Consider the following 16,433-nt stretch of genomic DNA (forward strand, 5'->3'; position numbering starts at 1 on the left):
CTTCCACCTGGAATGTTTAGCTCAGTGCATTGTCCAGTGTACTGGTAATGGTCTAATGTCTGTAAGCAGACACTCAGGGCATTGATAGAGTAGGGTTTAGATGGGAAATGTGTCCTGTGTCTCTCCTGGTCTTTATGGGGCAGTCAGGCTGAGCTGGAGGCAAGCTCTGGGAGTAAGGCCAGTACCCAATGCCCAGCTCTGGTGGTGGTCGGAATCAAGCACAGAGGATGCTCACACATGCCCACACAAACACACACACATACGCACACAGACTGGAGGGTCTGCTGCGTTCTCAGGCCCAGGCTGGATTCCTTCCACAGCCCCGTCCTCGTTTTGGGTCACCGTTACCCATAATGCCCCTTACATCCCGTCCCAGTCTGCTGTGTTGGCATCTGCTGAATCAGAGGAACAGACAGACACACAGGGGGGCTGGGGCCCAATAAACATCTCTCATCAATGAACTGGATCTCTCGTTCTCTCTCTCGTTCTCTCTCTCTCTCTCTCCAGCTCCAATTATATTTTTCTCTCTTTTAATTTGTCTGTTTTTCTCTTCTAGCTTGTTGTCTATACTGATGCTCTTGTTGCTGTTTTCCTCTGCTCTGTTCTTGTGGTTTGTGTAGAAACCTGCAAATGGAGGGAGGAAGCCTTCTAAGTTTTCTTTCATCTTGGATTTTTTTACTCTAGCTTTCCCAAATGGTCAGTCTCCCAGATGGCACCCTATTCCCTATATAGTGCGCTACATTTGACCATAGCCCTATGGTACTGTAGTAGTGCACTATACAGGGAATAGGGTGCCATCTGGGACTCAGACTCAGCTTCTACTAAATACATACCAGTATGAATTCCTCAGAAGCCAGATGTCTCTCTCCAGCTGTTCCCTTATCAAAAGTTTAGCATCACATCAATGGATAAATCTCCCACCCAATGAACTGCTACAGACAGGATCTTTCCTTACATCCAAAACATCCTCCGATATAAGCAATTTTGAAATGTCATCATCGGGCTGTCATATCTACCATTCCATACTTCCTTATTGTCAAACAAGCTCAACAACACTAGCCTATCTGGCCTTCCAGCCCTCCAAACTCCACTTGCACCACCCCAGACGTACAGGCCCAGGCCTCCTCCCCATAGCCCTGTGGTTACCCTGCCATCCCCTCTCAAAGCACAACCATATCATCACCAGTGGTCTATTCTACAGATGACCAGTAACGTGATGTCCCTTTTGAAGTTTTATTGAGTGGATAACTCCAGGCTATCAGCTTAGCTCTCACACACACACACACACACACACACACACACACACACACACACACACACACACTATCAGCTCTGCTCAGTGTTGGGTTGTGGCTGGGGTTGTCTCCATTAAGCCCTATGGGCCTGCAGTTCAGTCCTCCACTGGCAGGTATAAGTTGGCTATTGTCCTCCCCTTAAGAAGGGATTTAGAAGAAGAAGTTAATGCAGGGTTATTGAGGCAACCGGGCCACCACCACAACTGTACCTGGGCTAACGGCAGGTAGACCAGACACACTCTTTAGAAACCAGTAGACAGTGTGTCCTTATGCAGCTTGTTTTGTCACTGTGTGTTTGACACTCTGGATAGAAATCAGCAGTTGAGAATGGAGTGAGCTCATCTGAGTCGATGGGAGGTTGAAGATCGTGAGTGCGTCCCCCAAATTGCATAGTGCCCTATAGCATAGTGCCCTATGGGCCCTTGCACTAAATAATAAATAGGATGCCATTTGGTGATCAGTCCGTGGGTTGCTTCATCATGGGAGATGAAAGAACATACAGTATCTGGACGCTGTGTCCGGCTGCTGGAGCGCAGACCTAGACACTACAGAGAGAAACATGTCTGCTGTGTTATGGTTGTCTCCCATGACAACACAGAGGATTGTTTCGACTGGAACTGCTCCGAGGGTTCATCTGTAGCATTTTTGGAAACACCATTAAGTTATATGATGTCACTTCATGGAACCAAGTAAAAATAGAACAGGCTTTGAGTACTGCTAGCTAGAGTCTTAGTGAAATGCAGAAAAAAGGAAATATATTTATTTTTTTAACAAAGAGGAAATACCTGATAATGATTGACTATAATTCATGACATAATATTCACAAATGCATGTTATGAGAGACATTTAAGACATGATAAAAAGCCCAGAGCAAAATCTGTCAGATCTGTCTGATTTAGTTCATCATAAACAACAGCAGTTGCTGCGTGTGCAGAGGGGGATTAGAACTGCCTAGTCACGCTAAATCCCTGTCTCAAATGATGTACAGCTGGATTGTAGGGGATTTCGCAAGGGACTCAATATGTTTTTAAAAAACATATTTACACACACAAATGTGCACAGGCACACATGCTCTCAAACAAATACATACTCAAACAAACACACACACTCCCCCCTCCCTCTGTACTGTCCGAGTGTTTACCTGTTGCCTGAGGTTCCTGCTGTGTTCACTGTAACAATGATGAGTGTAACATTGTTTACATTACCAAAGCAATTGAAATAGATCAACAGTGAAAAGAATATCACAAATGAACAGTAAACATTACACTCAGAACAGTTTGAAAGGAATAGAGACATTTCAAATGTCATAATGTCTATACACAGTGTTGAAACGATGTACAGTGTTCTCTCTCTTCCTCTGTCCCTCCCCTCTCTCTCTCTCTCTCTCTGTATCTCTCTCTTCCTCTGTCCCTCCTCTCTCTGTATCTCTCTGTATCTCTCTCTCTCTCTCTCTCTCTCTCTTCCTCTGTCCCTCCTCTATCTGTATCTCTCTCTCTCTCTCTTTCTCTATCCCTCCTCTCTCTGTATCTCTATCTCTCTGTATCTCTCTCTCTCTTCCTCTGTCCCTCCTCTCTCTGTATCTCTCTCTCTCATCCTCTCTCACCTTCTCTTTCACTCTCTCTGTATCTCTCTCTCTCACTCCTTCTCTCCCCAACTCTCTTGGTTATGGGATGTAGGGTTATGGGGGTTTCTTACAACTTCAATCCCCAAGATAAAGTTCACAGGGTTTGATGGATAGAACAGCACTAAAGACTTCACAATGCATTCCACTCTGGCCCCAACAGACCATCTATACCAGGGCAAGGAGTCGCCTGAGAAGTCTAGTAGTCTCCTGGGAAGTCTAGTAGTCTCCTGGGAAGTCTAGGAGTCTCCAGAGAAGTCTAGGAGTCTCCAGAGAAGTCTAGGAAATTCCAGAGAAGTATAGGAGTCTCCTGAGAAGTCTGCTAATCTCTTTTGAAGTCTAGTTGTCTTCTGAGAGGTCTAGTAGTCTCCTGAGAAGTCTGGTAGTCTCTTGAGAAGTCTGACAGTCTCATGAAAACTCTAGGAGTCTCATGAGAAGTCTAGGAGTCTCCTGAGAAGTCTGGTAATCTCATGAGAAGTCTGCTGATCTCATGAGAAGTCTGCTAATCGCCGGAGAAGTTTGGTAGTCTCCTGAGAAGCCTGGTAGTCTCCTGAGAAGCCTGGTAGTCTCCTGAGAAGCCTGGTCGTCTCCTGAGAAGCCTGGTCGTCTCCTGAGAAGCCTGGTCGTCTCCTGAGAAGTTGGGTAGTCTCCTGAGAAGTCTGATAGTCTCCTGAGGTGTCTAGGAGTCTCCAGAGAAGTCTATGAAAATTCAGAGAAGTCTAGGAGTCTCCTGAGAAGTCTGGTAGTCTCTTGAGAAGTCTAGGAGACTCCAAAGAAGTCTAGTAGTCTCCTGAAAAGTCTAATAGTCTCCTGAGAAGTCTATGAGTCTCTTGAGAAGTCTGCTAGTCTCCTGAGAAGGATGCTAGTCTCCTGAGAAGTCTAGTAGTCTCCTGAGAAGTCGTGTAATCTCCTGAAAAGTCTAGTAGTCTTCTGAGAAGTCTTTATCTCTGGGTGTTGAGAGTTTTATCTCTATCTCTTGGTTTTGAGAGTTTTGTCTCTAGGAAACTAGGTCAAATGTGGTTTCTGAAATATTTTGAATGTTATTCCCTCTGTTTTCTTTTTAGACATATACCAGGGCTTATTAGCAGTGTTGTCGACAACAGCAGATTTGAGAAGTCATTCACCATAAAAACATAAACCTTATGTTTCTGTTAACGTTGGAAATGAAACCACTCTCCACTGCGAAAAACGGCTGTCATAAATATTACACCCATTAATGAGATGAAATCTTAATCTGTCTATATAGTAAACATCCTAATTATGCACATTCTGTCTGGGATCTGCCACTGGCTGGTGTCTGTCTCTCTGTTATCCTCAGATAGAAGGGTAACTCCCCTGGGGACTGTGTAGTTTCATGCCTAAGGCCTTGGCCCATTCAGAGCAGTCATCTCCCCTAATAAGCCTTTTAGTGTGTTCAAATGAATCACTGTTTCACAGACTAAGGCCCCTCAAGGCATATTTTAACTAATCTTTTTTTAGTGTAGATTCCACAATAGGACCCTTGAGTTTATTTTGGACAAGGATGTGGAATGGAGGGAGGCAGGGAGGGGTGGATGTTAATGTTTGAGGAGAACAAACCATCTGTTCCACACACACTCCAAAGCCTTAGTGAAGTTGGGCCGGGGTGGGACGCAATCCAGTATGTCAACCCTGTTCTCCCCCACCCCACCCACACACACACACACACACCTGTTGGGACGGTGCAGGAGAGGATGGATAGGAGTGTGGTCATGTGTGTCACATGTGCAGTAGTACCATAGCAGGAGAGCTGAGAGTTGGTTGACCATGAACAGACCCCACAGAGTGACCAATGAGAGAGAGCTGTTTCTTGTTTAACATCTGGAATGCTGGGTGTCATGATTCAGATGAGCTTATGCCAGGCATCTAGCAAAGATACAAGCTAGGAGTTCAGCAACTCTAATGTGCTTATTGGAAATATACCCAAATTCCTGTTGTGATTGTTTGAATGAAATAGATAGAAGCACTGGGTGTTAGCCTACATCCTAAGGTTGTGCACGATGATCATGGAATACATTCTTCCATGTTTCACCTTGTTTCATGGTGTGTTTGTCAGTTCAGTTTCATGGTGTGTTTGTCAGATCAGTTTCATGGTGTGTTTGTCAGATCAGTTTCATGGTGTGTTTGTCAGATTAGTTTCATGGTGTGTTTGTCAGATTAGTTTCATGGTGTGTTTGTCAGATCAGTTTCATGGTGTGTTTGTCAGATCAGTTTCATGGTGTGTTTGTCAGATCAGTTTCATGGTGTGTTTGTCAGATCAGTTTCATGGTGTGTTTGTCAGATCAGTTTCATGGTGTGTTTGTCAGATCAGTTTCATGGTGTGTTTGTCAGATCAGTTTCATGGTGTGTTTGTCAGATCAGTTTCATGGTGTGTTTGTCAGATTAGTTTCATGGTGTGTTTGTCAGTTCAGTTTCATGGTGTGTTTGTCAGTTCAGTTTCATGGTGTGTTTGTCAGATCAGTTTCATGGTGTGTGTCGGGGTTAACTGGTAGGATAAGTGTCCAGTTGTCCTATGTGGCTTTTGTTCCCACTGGTGTCACCAATACAACCGTTTTATGCACAAGTACACGTATGTTGCTTTGGATAAAAGTGTCTGCTGAATGGCATACTTTATTATTATATTATTAAGGCATATGAGTTGTACCCTTGAAGTGCCTCTTTAATAGATGATGATGGTTCCAAGGAGGGACCTGAACCACAGAGGGATCATGGTGGCTGTCATACTGTACTGTGGCGTTTTAAACCATGCATGTCTTTGTCCATGTCACCCATAGGAGGCCCTGGTGTTCTCATATGGGACGGGTGGTCTGCGTGTGCTTCCACTGAACTGGGTGAGGTTCTGTGGCTTTCTGCATGCTTGTGTGTCTGCAGACTGGTAGTAGGAGACTGACTTGTCCCTAGCCCCCATCCCCCTTGCTCCTCTCTTCCTCTGTTTACCTCTCCTCTCCTTCTCCCTCCGCCTCTCCTCTCCTCTCCCCTTCTCTCCTCCTCTCCCCTCCTGTTCCCTCCTCTCTCCTCCTCTCACCTCCTCTTCCCTCCTCTTTCTCTACTCTCCCCTCCTTTCTTCTCCTCAATTAAACTTCTCTTGGATCCCGTGGTATCTCTCCTGTATCTTCCTAGTGTTAAACTGTATGTGATGAATGCCCATAGTATATGTTAGCTCAATTTGTGGCTGTTGTAGTAATGTTAAACCCAATCAATCAACCTCTGACCCCAGTAGATGTGTTGATGATCTGATTACTCTGCACGTCCAGTGATGAGTCATCCTCCTCTCCAATCATGATCATGTGCAGACAGCCTTTGTTGTGTGTGTGTGTGTGTGTGTGTGTGTGTGTGTGTGTGTGTGTGTGTGTGTGTGTGTGTGTGTGTGTGTGTGTGTGTGTGTGTGTGTGTGTGTGTGTGTGTGTGTGTGTGTGTGTGTGTGTGTGTGTGTGTGTACCCCATACAACAATATTACTCCACTAAATATATACAAAACAAATGTATAATACCACCATACAACAATATTACACATCTACAATACAACATGTATAATACCACCATACAACAATATTACACATCTACAATACAACATGTATAATACCACCATACAACAATATTACACCACTACATATATAAAATACAAATGTATAATACCACCATACAACAATATTACTCCACTATATATCTATAATACAACATGTATAATACCACCATACAACAATACTACACCATTACATATATACAACATGTATAATACCACCATACAACAATATTACACCACTATATATCTACAATACAACATGTATAATACCACCATACAACATTATTACACCACTACATATATACAACATGTATAATACCACCATACAACAATATTACACCACTATATATCTACAATACATATGTATAATACCACCATACAACATTATTTACACCACTACATATGTATAATACCACCATACAACATTATTACACCACTACATATCTACAATACAACATGTATAATACCACCATACAACAATATTACACCACTACATATCTACAATACAACATGTATAATACCACCATACAACAATATTACACCACTACATATCTACAATACAACATGTATAATACCACCATACAACATTATTACACCACTACATATCTACAATACAACATGTATAATACCACCATACAACATTATTACACCACTACATATCTACAATACAACATGTATAATACCACCATACAACATTATTACACCACTACACATCTACAATACAACATGTATAATACCACCATACAACATTATTACCACCACTACATATGTATAATACCACCATACAACAATATTACACCACTACATATATACAACATGTATAATACCACCATACAACAACATTACACCACTACATATCTACAATACAACATGTATAATACCACCATACAACAATATTACACCACTATATATATATACAATACAACATGTATAATACCACCATACAACATTATTACACCACTACATATCTACAATACAACATGTATAATACCACCATACAACATTATTACACCACTACATATCTACAATACAAATGTATAATACCACCATACAACAATATTACACCACTATATATCTACAATACAACATGTATAATACCACCATACAACAATATTACACCACTACTACAATATGTATAATACCACCATACAACAATATTACACCACTACATATCTACAATACAACATGTATAATACCACCATACAACAATATTACACCACTACATATATACAACATGTATAATACCACCATACAACAATATTACACCACTACATATCTACAATACAACATGTATAATACCACCATACAACATTATTACACCACTACATATCTACAATACAACATGTATAATACCACCATACAACAATATTATACCACTACATATCTACAATACAACATGTATAATACCACCATACAACAATAATACACCACTACATATATACAACATGTATAATACCACCATACAACAATATTACACCATTACATATATACAACATGTATAATACCACCATACAACAACATTATTACACCAATACATATGTATAATACCACCATACAACATTATTACACCACTACATATCTACAATACAACATGTATAATACCACCATACAACATTATTACACCACTACAACATATCTACAATACAACATGTATAATACCACCATACAACAATATTACACCACTACATATCTACAATACAACATGTATAATACCACCATACAACATTATTACACCACTACATATCTACAATACAACATGTATAATACCACCATACAACATTATTACACCACTACATATCTACAATACAACATGTATAATACCACCATACAACAATATTACACCACTATATATCTACAATACAACATGTATAATACCACCATACAACATTATTACACCACTACATATGTATAATACCACCATACAACAATATTACACCACTACATATCTACAATACAACATGTATAATACCACCATACAACATTATTACACCACTACATATATACAACATGTATAATACCACCATACAACAATATTACACCACTATATATCTACAATACATATGTATAATACCACCATACAACATTATTACACCACTACATATCTACAATACAACATGTATAATACCACCATACAACAATATTATACCACTACATATCTACAATACAACATGTATAATACCACCATACAACATTATTACACCACTACATATCTACAATACAACATGTATAATACCACCATACAACAATATTACACCACTACATATCTACAATACAACATGTATAATACCACCATACAACAATATTACACCACTACATATCTACAATACAACATGTATAATACCACCATACAACAATATTACACCACTACATATCTACAATACAACATGTATAATACCACCATACAACATTATTACACCACTACATATCTACAATACAACATGTATAATACCACCATACAACAATATTACACCACTACATATATACAATACAACATGTATAATACCACCATACAACATTATTACACCACTACATATCTACAATACAACATGTATAATACCACCATACAACAATATTACACCACTACATATATACAACATGTATAATACCACCATACAACAATATTACACCACTACATATGTATAATACCACCATACAACAATATTACACCACTACATATCTACAATACAACATGTATAATACCACCATACAACAATATTACACCACTACATATCTACAATACAACATGTATAATACCACCATACAACAATAATACAATACACCACTACATATCTACAATATCTACAATACATGTATAATACCACCATACAACATTATTACACCACTACATATCTACAATACAACATGTATAATACCACCATACAACAATATTATACCACTACATATATACAACATGTATAATACCACCATACAACAATATTACACCATTACATATATACAACATGTATAATACCACCATACAACAATATTACTCCACTACATATCTACAATACAACATGTATAATACCACCATACAACAATATTACTCCACTACATATCTACAATACAACATGTATAATACCACCATACAACAATATTACACCACTACATATCTACAATACAACATGTATAATACCACCATACAACAATATTACACCACTATATATATATACAATACAACATGTATAATACCACCATACAACATTATTACAATGTACGTGTGTCTAGAGTGCTTGAGTCTCTTCACAGTCCCCGCTGTTCCTTAAGGTGTATTTTTTATCTGTTTTTTATTATTTAATTATTTGTTTTATCTGATTCTACTGCTTGCATCAGTTACCTGATGTGGAATAGAGTTCCATGTAGTCATGGTTCTATGTAGTACTGTGAGCCTCCCATAGTCTGTTCTGGACATGGGGATTGTGAAGAGACCCTTGGTGGCATGTCTTGTGGGGTATGCATGGGTGTCTTAGCTGTGTGTTAGTATTTTGAACGGATTGCTTGGTGCGTTCAGCTTGTCAACACCTCATACACAAACAAGTAGTGATGAAGTCAATATCTCTTCCACTTTGAGTCATGAGAGATTGACATGCATATTATTAATGTGTATGTTTAAGGGCCAGCTGTGCTGCCCTGTTCTGAGCCAATTGTAATTTCCTGAGGTGTGTGTGTGTTTATTTATAAAACATTTATTTCACCTTTATTTAACCAGGTAGGCCAGTTGAGAACACCTTTATTTAACCAGGTAGGCCAGTTGAGAACACCTTTATTTAACCAGGTAGGCCAGTTGAGAACACCTTTATTTAACCAGGTAGGCCAGTTGAGAACACCTTTATTTAACCAGGTAGGCCAGTTGAGAACACCTTTATTTAACCAGGTAGGCCAGTTGAGAACACCTTTATTTAACCAGGTAGGCCAGTTGAGAACACCTTTATTTAACCAGGTGGCCAGTTGAGAACAAGTTCTTGTTTAAAACTGTGACCTGACCAAGATAAAGCAAAGCAGTGAGACACAAACAACAACACAGAGTTACACATGGAATAAACAAACGTACAGTCAATAACACAATAAAAAAAGTCTATATACAGTGGGTGCAAATGGCGTGAGGAGGTAAGGCAATAAATAACCCATAGTAGCGAAGTAATTACAATTTAGCAAATTAACACTGGAGTGATAGATGTGCAGATGAGGATGTGCAAGTAGAAATACTGGTGTGCAAAAGAGGAAAAAAGTAAATAAAAACAATATGGGGATGAGGTAGGTAGATTGGATGGGCTATTTACAGATGGGCTGTGTACAGCTGCAGCGATCGATAAGCTGCTCTGACAGCTGATGCTTAAAGTTAGTGAGGGAGACATGTCTCCAAATTCAGTCATTGGCAGCAGAGAACTGGAAGGAAAGGGGGCCAAAGGGGGGTGTGTGTGTGTGTGTGTGTGTGCGTGCGTGCGTGTGTGTTATAGAAAGACACTGTGCTCTGAACCTCCCAATAAAACACATTATCACATCTCTAAATTCTCAGACAAATATGTGGTATTGTGCTGATAACATCTCCACTCTCCCTCCCCCTCCCTTTTCCCCCCCCCCTACTCCATCCCTCCTCTCCTCCTCCCCTGTCCTCTCCCTCCCCCTACTCCATCTCTCCCCATACCCCTCCCTCCTCCTCCTCCCCCTGTCCTCCTCCTCCCCTGTCCCTCCCTCCCCCTATTCCATCTCTCCCCATACCCCTCCCCACCTCTCCTCCCCTGTCCTCTCCCTTCCCCTATTCCATCTCTCCCCATACCCCTCCCCACCTCTCCTCCTCCCCTGTCCTCTCCCTCCCCCTATTCCATCTCTCCCCATACCCCTCCTCTCCTCCTCCCCTGTCCTCTCCCTCCCCCTATTCCATCTCTCCCCATAACCCCTCCTCTCCTCCTCCCCTGTCCTCTCCCTCCCCCTATTCCATCTCTCCCCATAACCCCCCCACCTCTCCTCCTCCCCTGTCCTCTCCCTCCCCCTATTCCATCTCTCCCCATACCCCTCCTCTCCTCCTCCCCTGTCCTCTCCCTCCCCCCTATTCCATCTCTCCCCATAACCCTCCCCACCTCTCCTCCTCCCCTGTCCTCTCCCTCCCCCTATTCCATCTCTCCCCATACCCCTCCTCTCCTCCTCCCCTGTCCTCTCCCTCCCCTATTCCATCTCTCCCCATACCCCCCCTCCTCTCCTCCTCCCCTGTCCTCTCCCCTCCCCTCTCCCCCTTCTCCCCTCTCAGGGCAGTGACAGTGAGTACGAAGTGGACCAGCACAGACAGAAGACACACTCCTTTGTGAGCCACTACATCAGTGACCCCACCTACTACAACTCCTGGCGCCGCCAGCAGAAGGGCATCTCCCGGGCACAGGCCTACAATTATACAGAATCAGAGTCGGGTGACCCGGAGCCCTGCGCCCCGTCACCACCCCTGCCCCCGCTACCACCCCAGCTCACCTCCACCACCCCTCTACCCCAGACCCAGACCCAGCCCCATGGTCAACCACAGGGCCTCACACCCCAGGGCCAGGGTAGTCTGTTCAGGCCTAAAGGCAGCCGGACTCCCACCCCCTCTCAGCAGCTCTCCAACTCCACCCCTCCTAGCCACTCCAACACCCTGTCCTACTGGCCACCCAGCAGCCCCAGCCCAGCCCCTGGATCTCGGGCCCCCATCGCCGGGTTCTCCTCATTCGTTTGATTCCGAGAGGGATCTGTGTTCCCTTCTGAAAACAAAACCCACCCTGCTGCCCAACGTGTCTAGAGAGTAAATACCCAACACAAAAAAACCTCAGAATCCACCATCTTGATTTCTGTTTCTCTGTTTTTTCTTACTTGTTTTTCTTCTTTCCTTTTTATTACAGAGTTGTGTTTTAAGGATCATACTGTACACAAACATGACAGAAGTTACCTACTTTATTCCACTACATTGTTCCTCTTGTGTGTGTGTGCTGGTATAGTTTTATTTTGTGTGTGTGCTGGTATAGACTGGTATAGTTTTATTTGTGTGTGTGTGCTGGTATAGTTTTATGTGTGTGTGTGTGCTGGTATAGTTTTATTTGTGTGTGTGTGCTGGTATAGTTTTATTGTGTGTGTGTGCTGGTATAGTTTTATTTGTGTGTGTGTGCTGGTATAGTTTTATTTGTGTGTGTGTGCTGGTATAGTTTTATTTGTGTGTGTGTGCTGGTATAGTTTGGTATAGTTTTATTGTGTGTGTGTGCTGGTATAGTTTTATTTGTGTGTGTGTGCTGGTATAGTTTTATGTGTGTGTGTGCTGGTATAGTTTTATGTGTGTGTGTGTGCTGGTATAGTTTTATTGTGTGTGTTTTATATTTGTGTGTGTGTGTGTGTGCTGGTATAGTTTTATTTGTGTGTGTGTGCTGGTATAGTTTTATTTGTGTGTGTGTGCTGGTATAGTTTTATTTGTGTGTGTGTGCTGGTATAGTTTTATTTGTGTGTGTGTGCTGGTATAGTTTTATTTGTGTGTGTGTGCTGGTATAGTTTTATTTGTGTGTGTGTGCTGGTATAGTTTTATTTGTGTGTGTGTGCTGGTATAGTTTTATTTGTGTGTGTGTGCTGGTATAGTATTTTATTTGTGTGTGTGTGCTGGTATAGTTTTATGTGTGTGTGTGTGCTGGTATAGTTTTATTTGTGTGTGTGTGCTGGTATAGTTTTATATAGTTTTATTTGTGTGTGTGTGCTGGTATAGTTTTATTTGTGTGTGTGTGCTGGTATAGTTTTATTTGTGTGTGTGTGCTGGTATAGTTTTTTTGTGTGTGTGTGCTGGTATAGTTTTATTTGTGTGTGTGTGCTGGTATAGTTTTATGGTATAGTTTTATGTGTGTGTGTGCTGGTATAGTTTTATTTGTGTGTGTGTGCTGTGCTATAGTTTTATTTGTGTGTGTGTGCTGGTATAGTTTTATTTGTGTGTGTGTGCTGGTAGTTTTAGTTTTAGTTTTATTTGTGTGTGTGTGCTGGCTATAGTTTTATTTGTGTGTGTGTGCTGGTATAGTTTTATTTGTGTGTGTGTGCTGGTAGTTTTATTTGTGTGTGTGTGCTGGTATAGTTTTATTTGTGTGTGTGTGCTGGTATAGTTTTATTTGTGTGTGTGTGCTGGTAGTTTTAGTTTTATAGTGTGTGTGTGTGCTGGTATAGTTTTATTTGTGTGTGTGTGCTGGTATAGTTTTATTTGTGTGTGTGTGTGCTGGTATAGTTTTTTTGTGTGTGTGTGCTGGTATAGTTTTATTTGTGTGTGTGTGCTGGTATAGTTTTATTTGTGTGTGTGTGCTGGTATAGTTTTATTTGTGTGTGTGTGCTGTGCTGGTATAGTTTTATTTGTGTGTGTGTGCTGGTATAGTTTTAGTGCTGGTTAGTTTTTGTGTGTGTGTGCTGGTATAGTTTTATTTGTGTGTGTGTGCTGGTATAGTTTTATTTGTGTGTGTGTGCTGGTATAGTTTTATTTGTGTGTGTGTGCTGGTATAGTTTTATTTGTGTGTGTGTGTGTATAGTTTTATTTGTGTGTGTGTGCTGGTTAGTTTTATTTTGTGTGTGTGTGCTGGTATAGTTTTATTTGTGTGTGTGTGCTGGTATAGTTTTATTTGTGTGTGTGTGCTGGTATAGTTTTATTTGTGTGTGTGTGCTGGTATAGTTTTATTTGTGTGTGTGTGCTGGTATAGTTTTATTTGTGTGTGTGTGCTGGTATAGTTTTATTTGTGTGTGTGTGCTGGTATAGTTTTATTTGTGTGTGTGTGCTGGTATAGTTTTATTTGTGTGTGTGTGCTGGTATAGTTTTATTTGTGTGTGTGTGTGCTGGTATAGTTTTATTTGTGTGTGTGTGCTGGTATAGTTTTATTTGTGTGTGTGTGCTGGTATAGTTTTATTTGTGTGTGTGTGCTGGTATAGTTTTATTTGTGTGTGTGTGCTGGTATAGTTTTATTTGTGTGTGTGTGCTGGTAGTTTTAGTTTTATTTGTGTGTGTGTGCTGGTATAGTTTTATTTGTGTGTGTGTGCTGGTATAGTTTTATTTGTGTGTGTGTGCTGGTATAGTTTTATTTGTGTGTGTGTGCTGGTATAGTTTTATTTGTGTGTGTGTGCTGGTATAGTTTTATTTTGTGTGTGTGCTGGTATAGTTTTATTTGTGTGTGTGTGCTGGTAGTTTTAGTTTTATAGTTTTTGTGTGTGTGTGCTGGTATAGTTTTATTTGTGTGTGTGTGCTGGTATAGTTTTATTTGTGTGTGTGTGCTGGTATAGTTTTATTTGTGTGTGTGTGCTGGTATAGTTTTATTTGTGTGTGTGTGCTGGTATAGTTTTATTTGTGTGCTGGTATAGTTTTATTTGTGTGCTGGTATAGTTTTATTTGTGTGTGTGTGCTGGTATAGTTTTAGTTTATTTTGTGTGTGTGTGCTGGTATAGTTTTATTTGTGTGTGTGTGCTGGTATAGTTTTATTTGTGTGTGTGTGCTGGTATAGTTTTATTTGTGTGTGTGTGCTGGTATAGTTTTATTTGTGTGTGTGTGCTGGTATAGTTTTATTTGTGTGTGTGTGCTGGTATAGTTTTATTTGTGTGTGTGTGCTGGTATAGTTTTATTTGTGTGTGTGTGCTGGTATAGTTTTATTTGTGTGTGTGTGCTGGTATAGTTTTATTTGTGTGTGTGTGCTGGTATAGTTTTATTTGTGTGTGTGTGCTGGTATAGTTTTATTTGTGTGTGTGTGCTGGTATAGTTTTATTTGTGTGTGTGTGCTGGTATAGTTTTATTTGTGTGTGTGTGCTGGTATAGTTTTATTTGTGTGTGTGTGCTGGTATAGTTTTATTTGTGTGTGTGTGCTGGTATAGTTTTATTTGTGTGTGTGTGCTGGTATAGTTTTATTTGTGTGTGTGTGCTGGTATAGTTTTATTTGTGTGTGTGTGCTGGTATAGTTTTATTTGTGTGTGTGTGCTGGTATAGTTTTATTTGTGTGTGTGTGCTGGTATAGTTTTATTTGTGTGTGTGTGCTGGTATAGTTTTATTTGTGTGTGTGTGCTGGTATAGTTTTATTTGTGTGTGTGTGCTGGTATAGTTTTATTTGTGTGTGTGTGCTGGTATAGTTTTATTTGTGTGTGTGTGCTGGTATAGTATAGTTTTATTTGTGTGTGTGTGCTGGTATAGTTTTATTTGTGTGTGTGTGCTGGTATAGTTTTATTTGTGTGTGTGTGCTGGTATAGTTTTATTTGTGTGTGTGTGCTGGTATAGTTTTATTTGTGTGTGTGTGCTGGTATAGTTTTATTTGTGTGTGTGTGCTGGTATAGTTTTATTTGTGTGTGTGTGCTGGTATAGTTTTATTTGTGTGTGTGTGCTGGTATAGTTTTATTTGTGTGTGTGTGCTTTGTGTGTGTGTGCTGGTATAGTTTTATTTGTGTGTGTGTGCTGGTATAGTTTTATGTTGTGTGTGTGTGCTGGTATAGTTTTATTTGTGTGTGTGTGCTTGTGTGTGTGTGCTGGTATAGTTTTATTTGTGTGTGTGTGCTGGTATAGTTTTATTTGTGTGTGTGTGCTGGTATAGTTTTATTTGTGTGTGTGTGCTGGTATAGTTTTATTTGTGTGTGTGTGCTGGTATAGTTTTATTTGTGTGTGTGTGCTGGTATAGTTTTTTGTGTGTGTGTGCTGGTATAGTTTTATTTGTGTGTGTGTGCTGGTATAGTTTTATGGTTGTGTGTGTGTGCTGGTATAGTTTTATGTGTGTGTGTGTGCTGGTATAGTTTTAGTTTTATTTGTGTGTGTGCTGGTATAGTTTTATTTGTGTGTGTGTGCTGGTATAGTTTTATTTGTGTGTGTGCTGGTATAGTTTTATGTGTGTGTGTGCTGGTATAGTTTTATTTGTGTGTGTGCTGGTATAGTTTTATTTGTGTGTGTGTGCTGGTATAGTTTTATTTGTGTGCGTGTGCTGGTATAGTTTTATTTGTGTGTGTGTGCTGGTATAGTTTTATTTGTGTGTGTGTGCTG

General features: G+C 40.4%; 1 protein-coding gene across 1 annotated transcript in view; it reads left to right on the forward strand.

The window, feature by feature from the left end:
• Positions 1 to 12,433, forward strand: part of LOC112246397 (protein sidekick-2-like) — a 184,490-nt gene extending 172,057 nt beyond the window's left edge. Inside the window, exons 44-45 of the mRNA XM_042327072.1 lie at positions 5,709 to 5,765; positions 11,700 to 12,433. Coding sequence (XP_042183006.1) covers positions 5,709 to 5,765; positions 11,700 to 12,155 — 513 coding nt within the window. The 3' untranslated portion in view covers positions 12,156 to 12,433. The remainder of the gene's footprint in view (positions 1 to 5,708; positions 5,766 to 11,699) is intronic.
• Positions 12,434 to 16,433: the final 4,000 nt, after the last annotated feature.

The sequence above is a fragment of the Oncorhynchus tshawytscha genome, linkage group LG01 (assembly GCF_018296145.1).
Source record: "Oncorhynchus tshawytscha isolate Ot180627B linkage group LG01, Otsh_v2.0, whole genome shotgun sequence".
NCBI classification, from domain to species: Eukaryota; Metazoa; Chordata; class Actinopteri; order Salmoniformes; family Salmonidae; genus Oncorhynchus; species Oncorhynchus tshawytscha.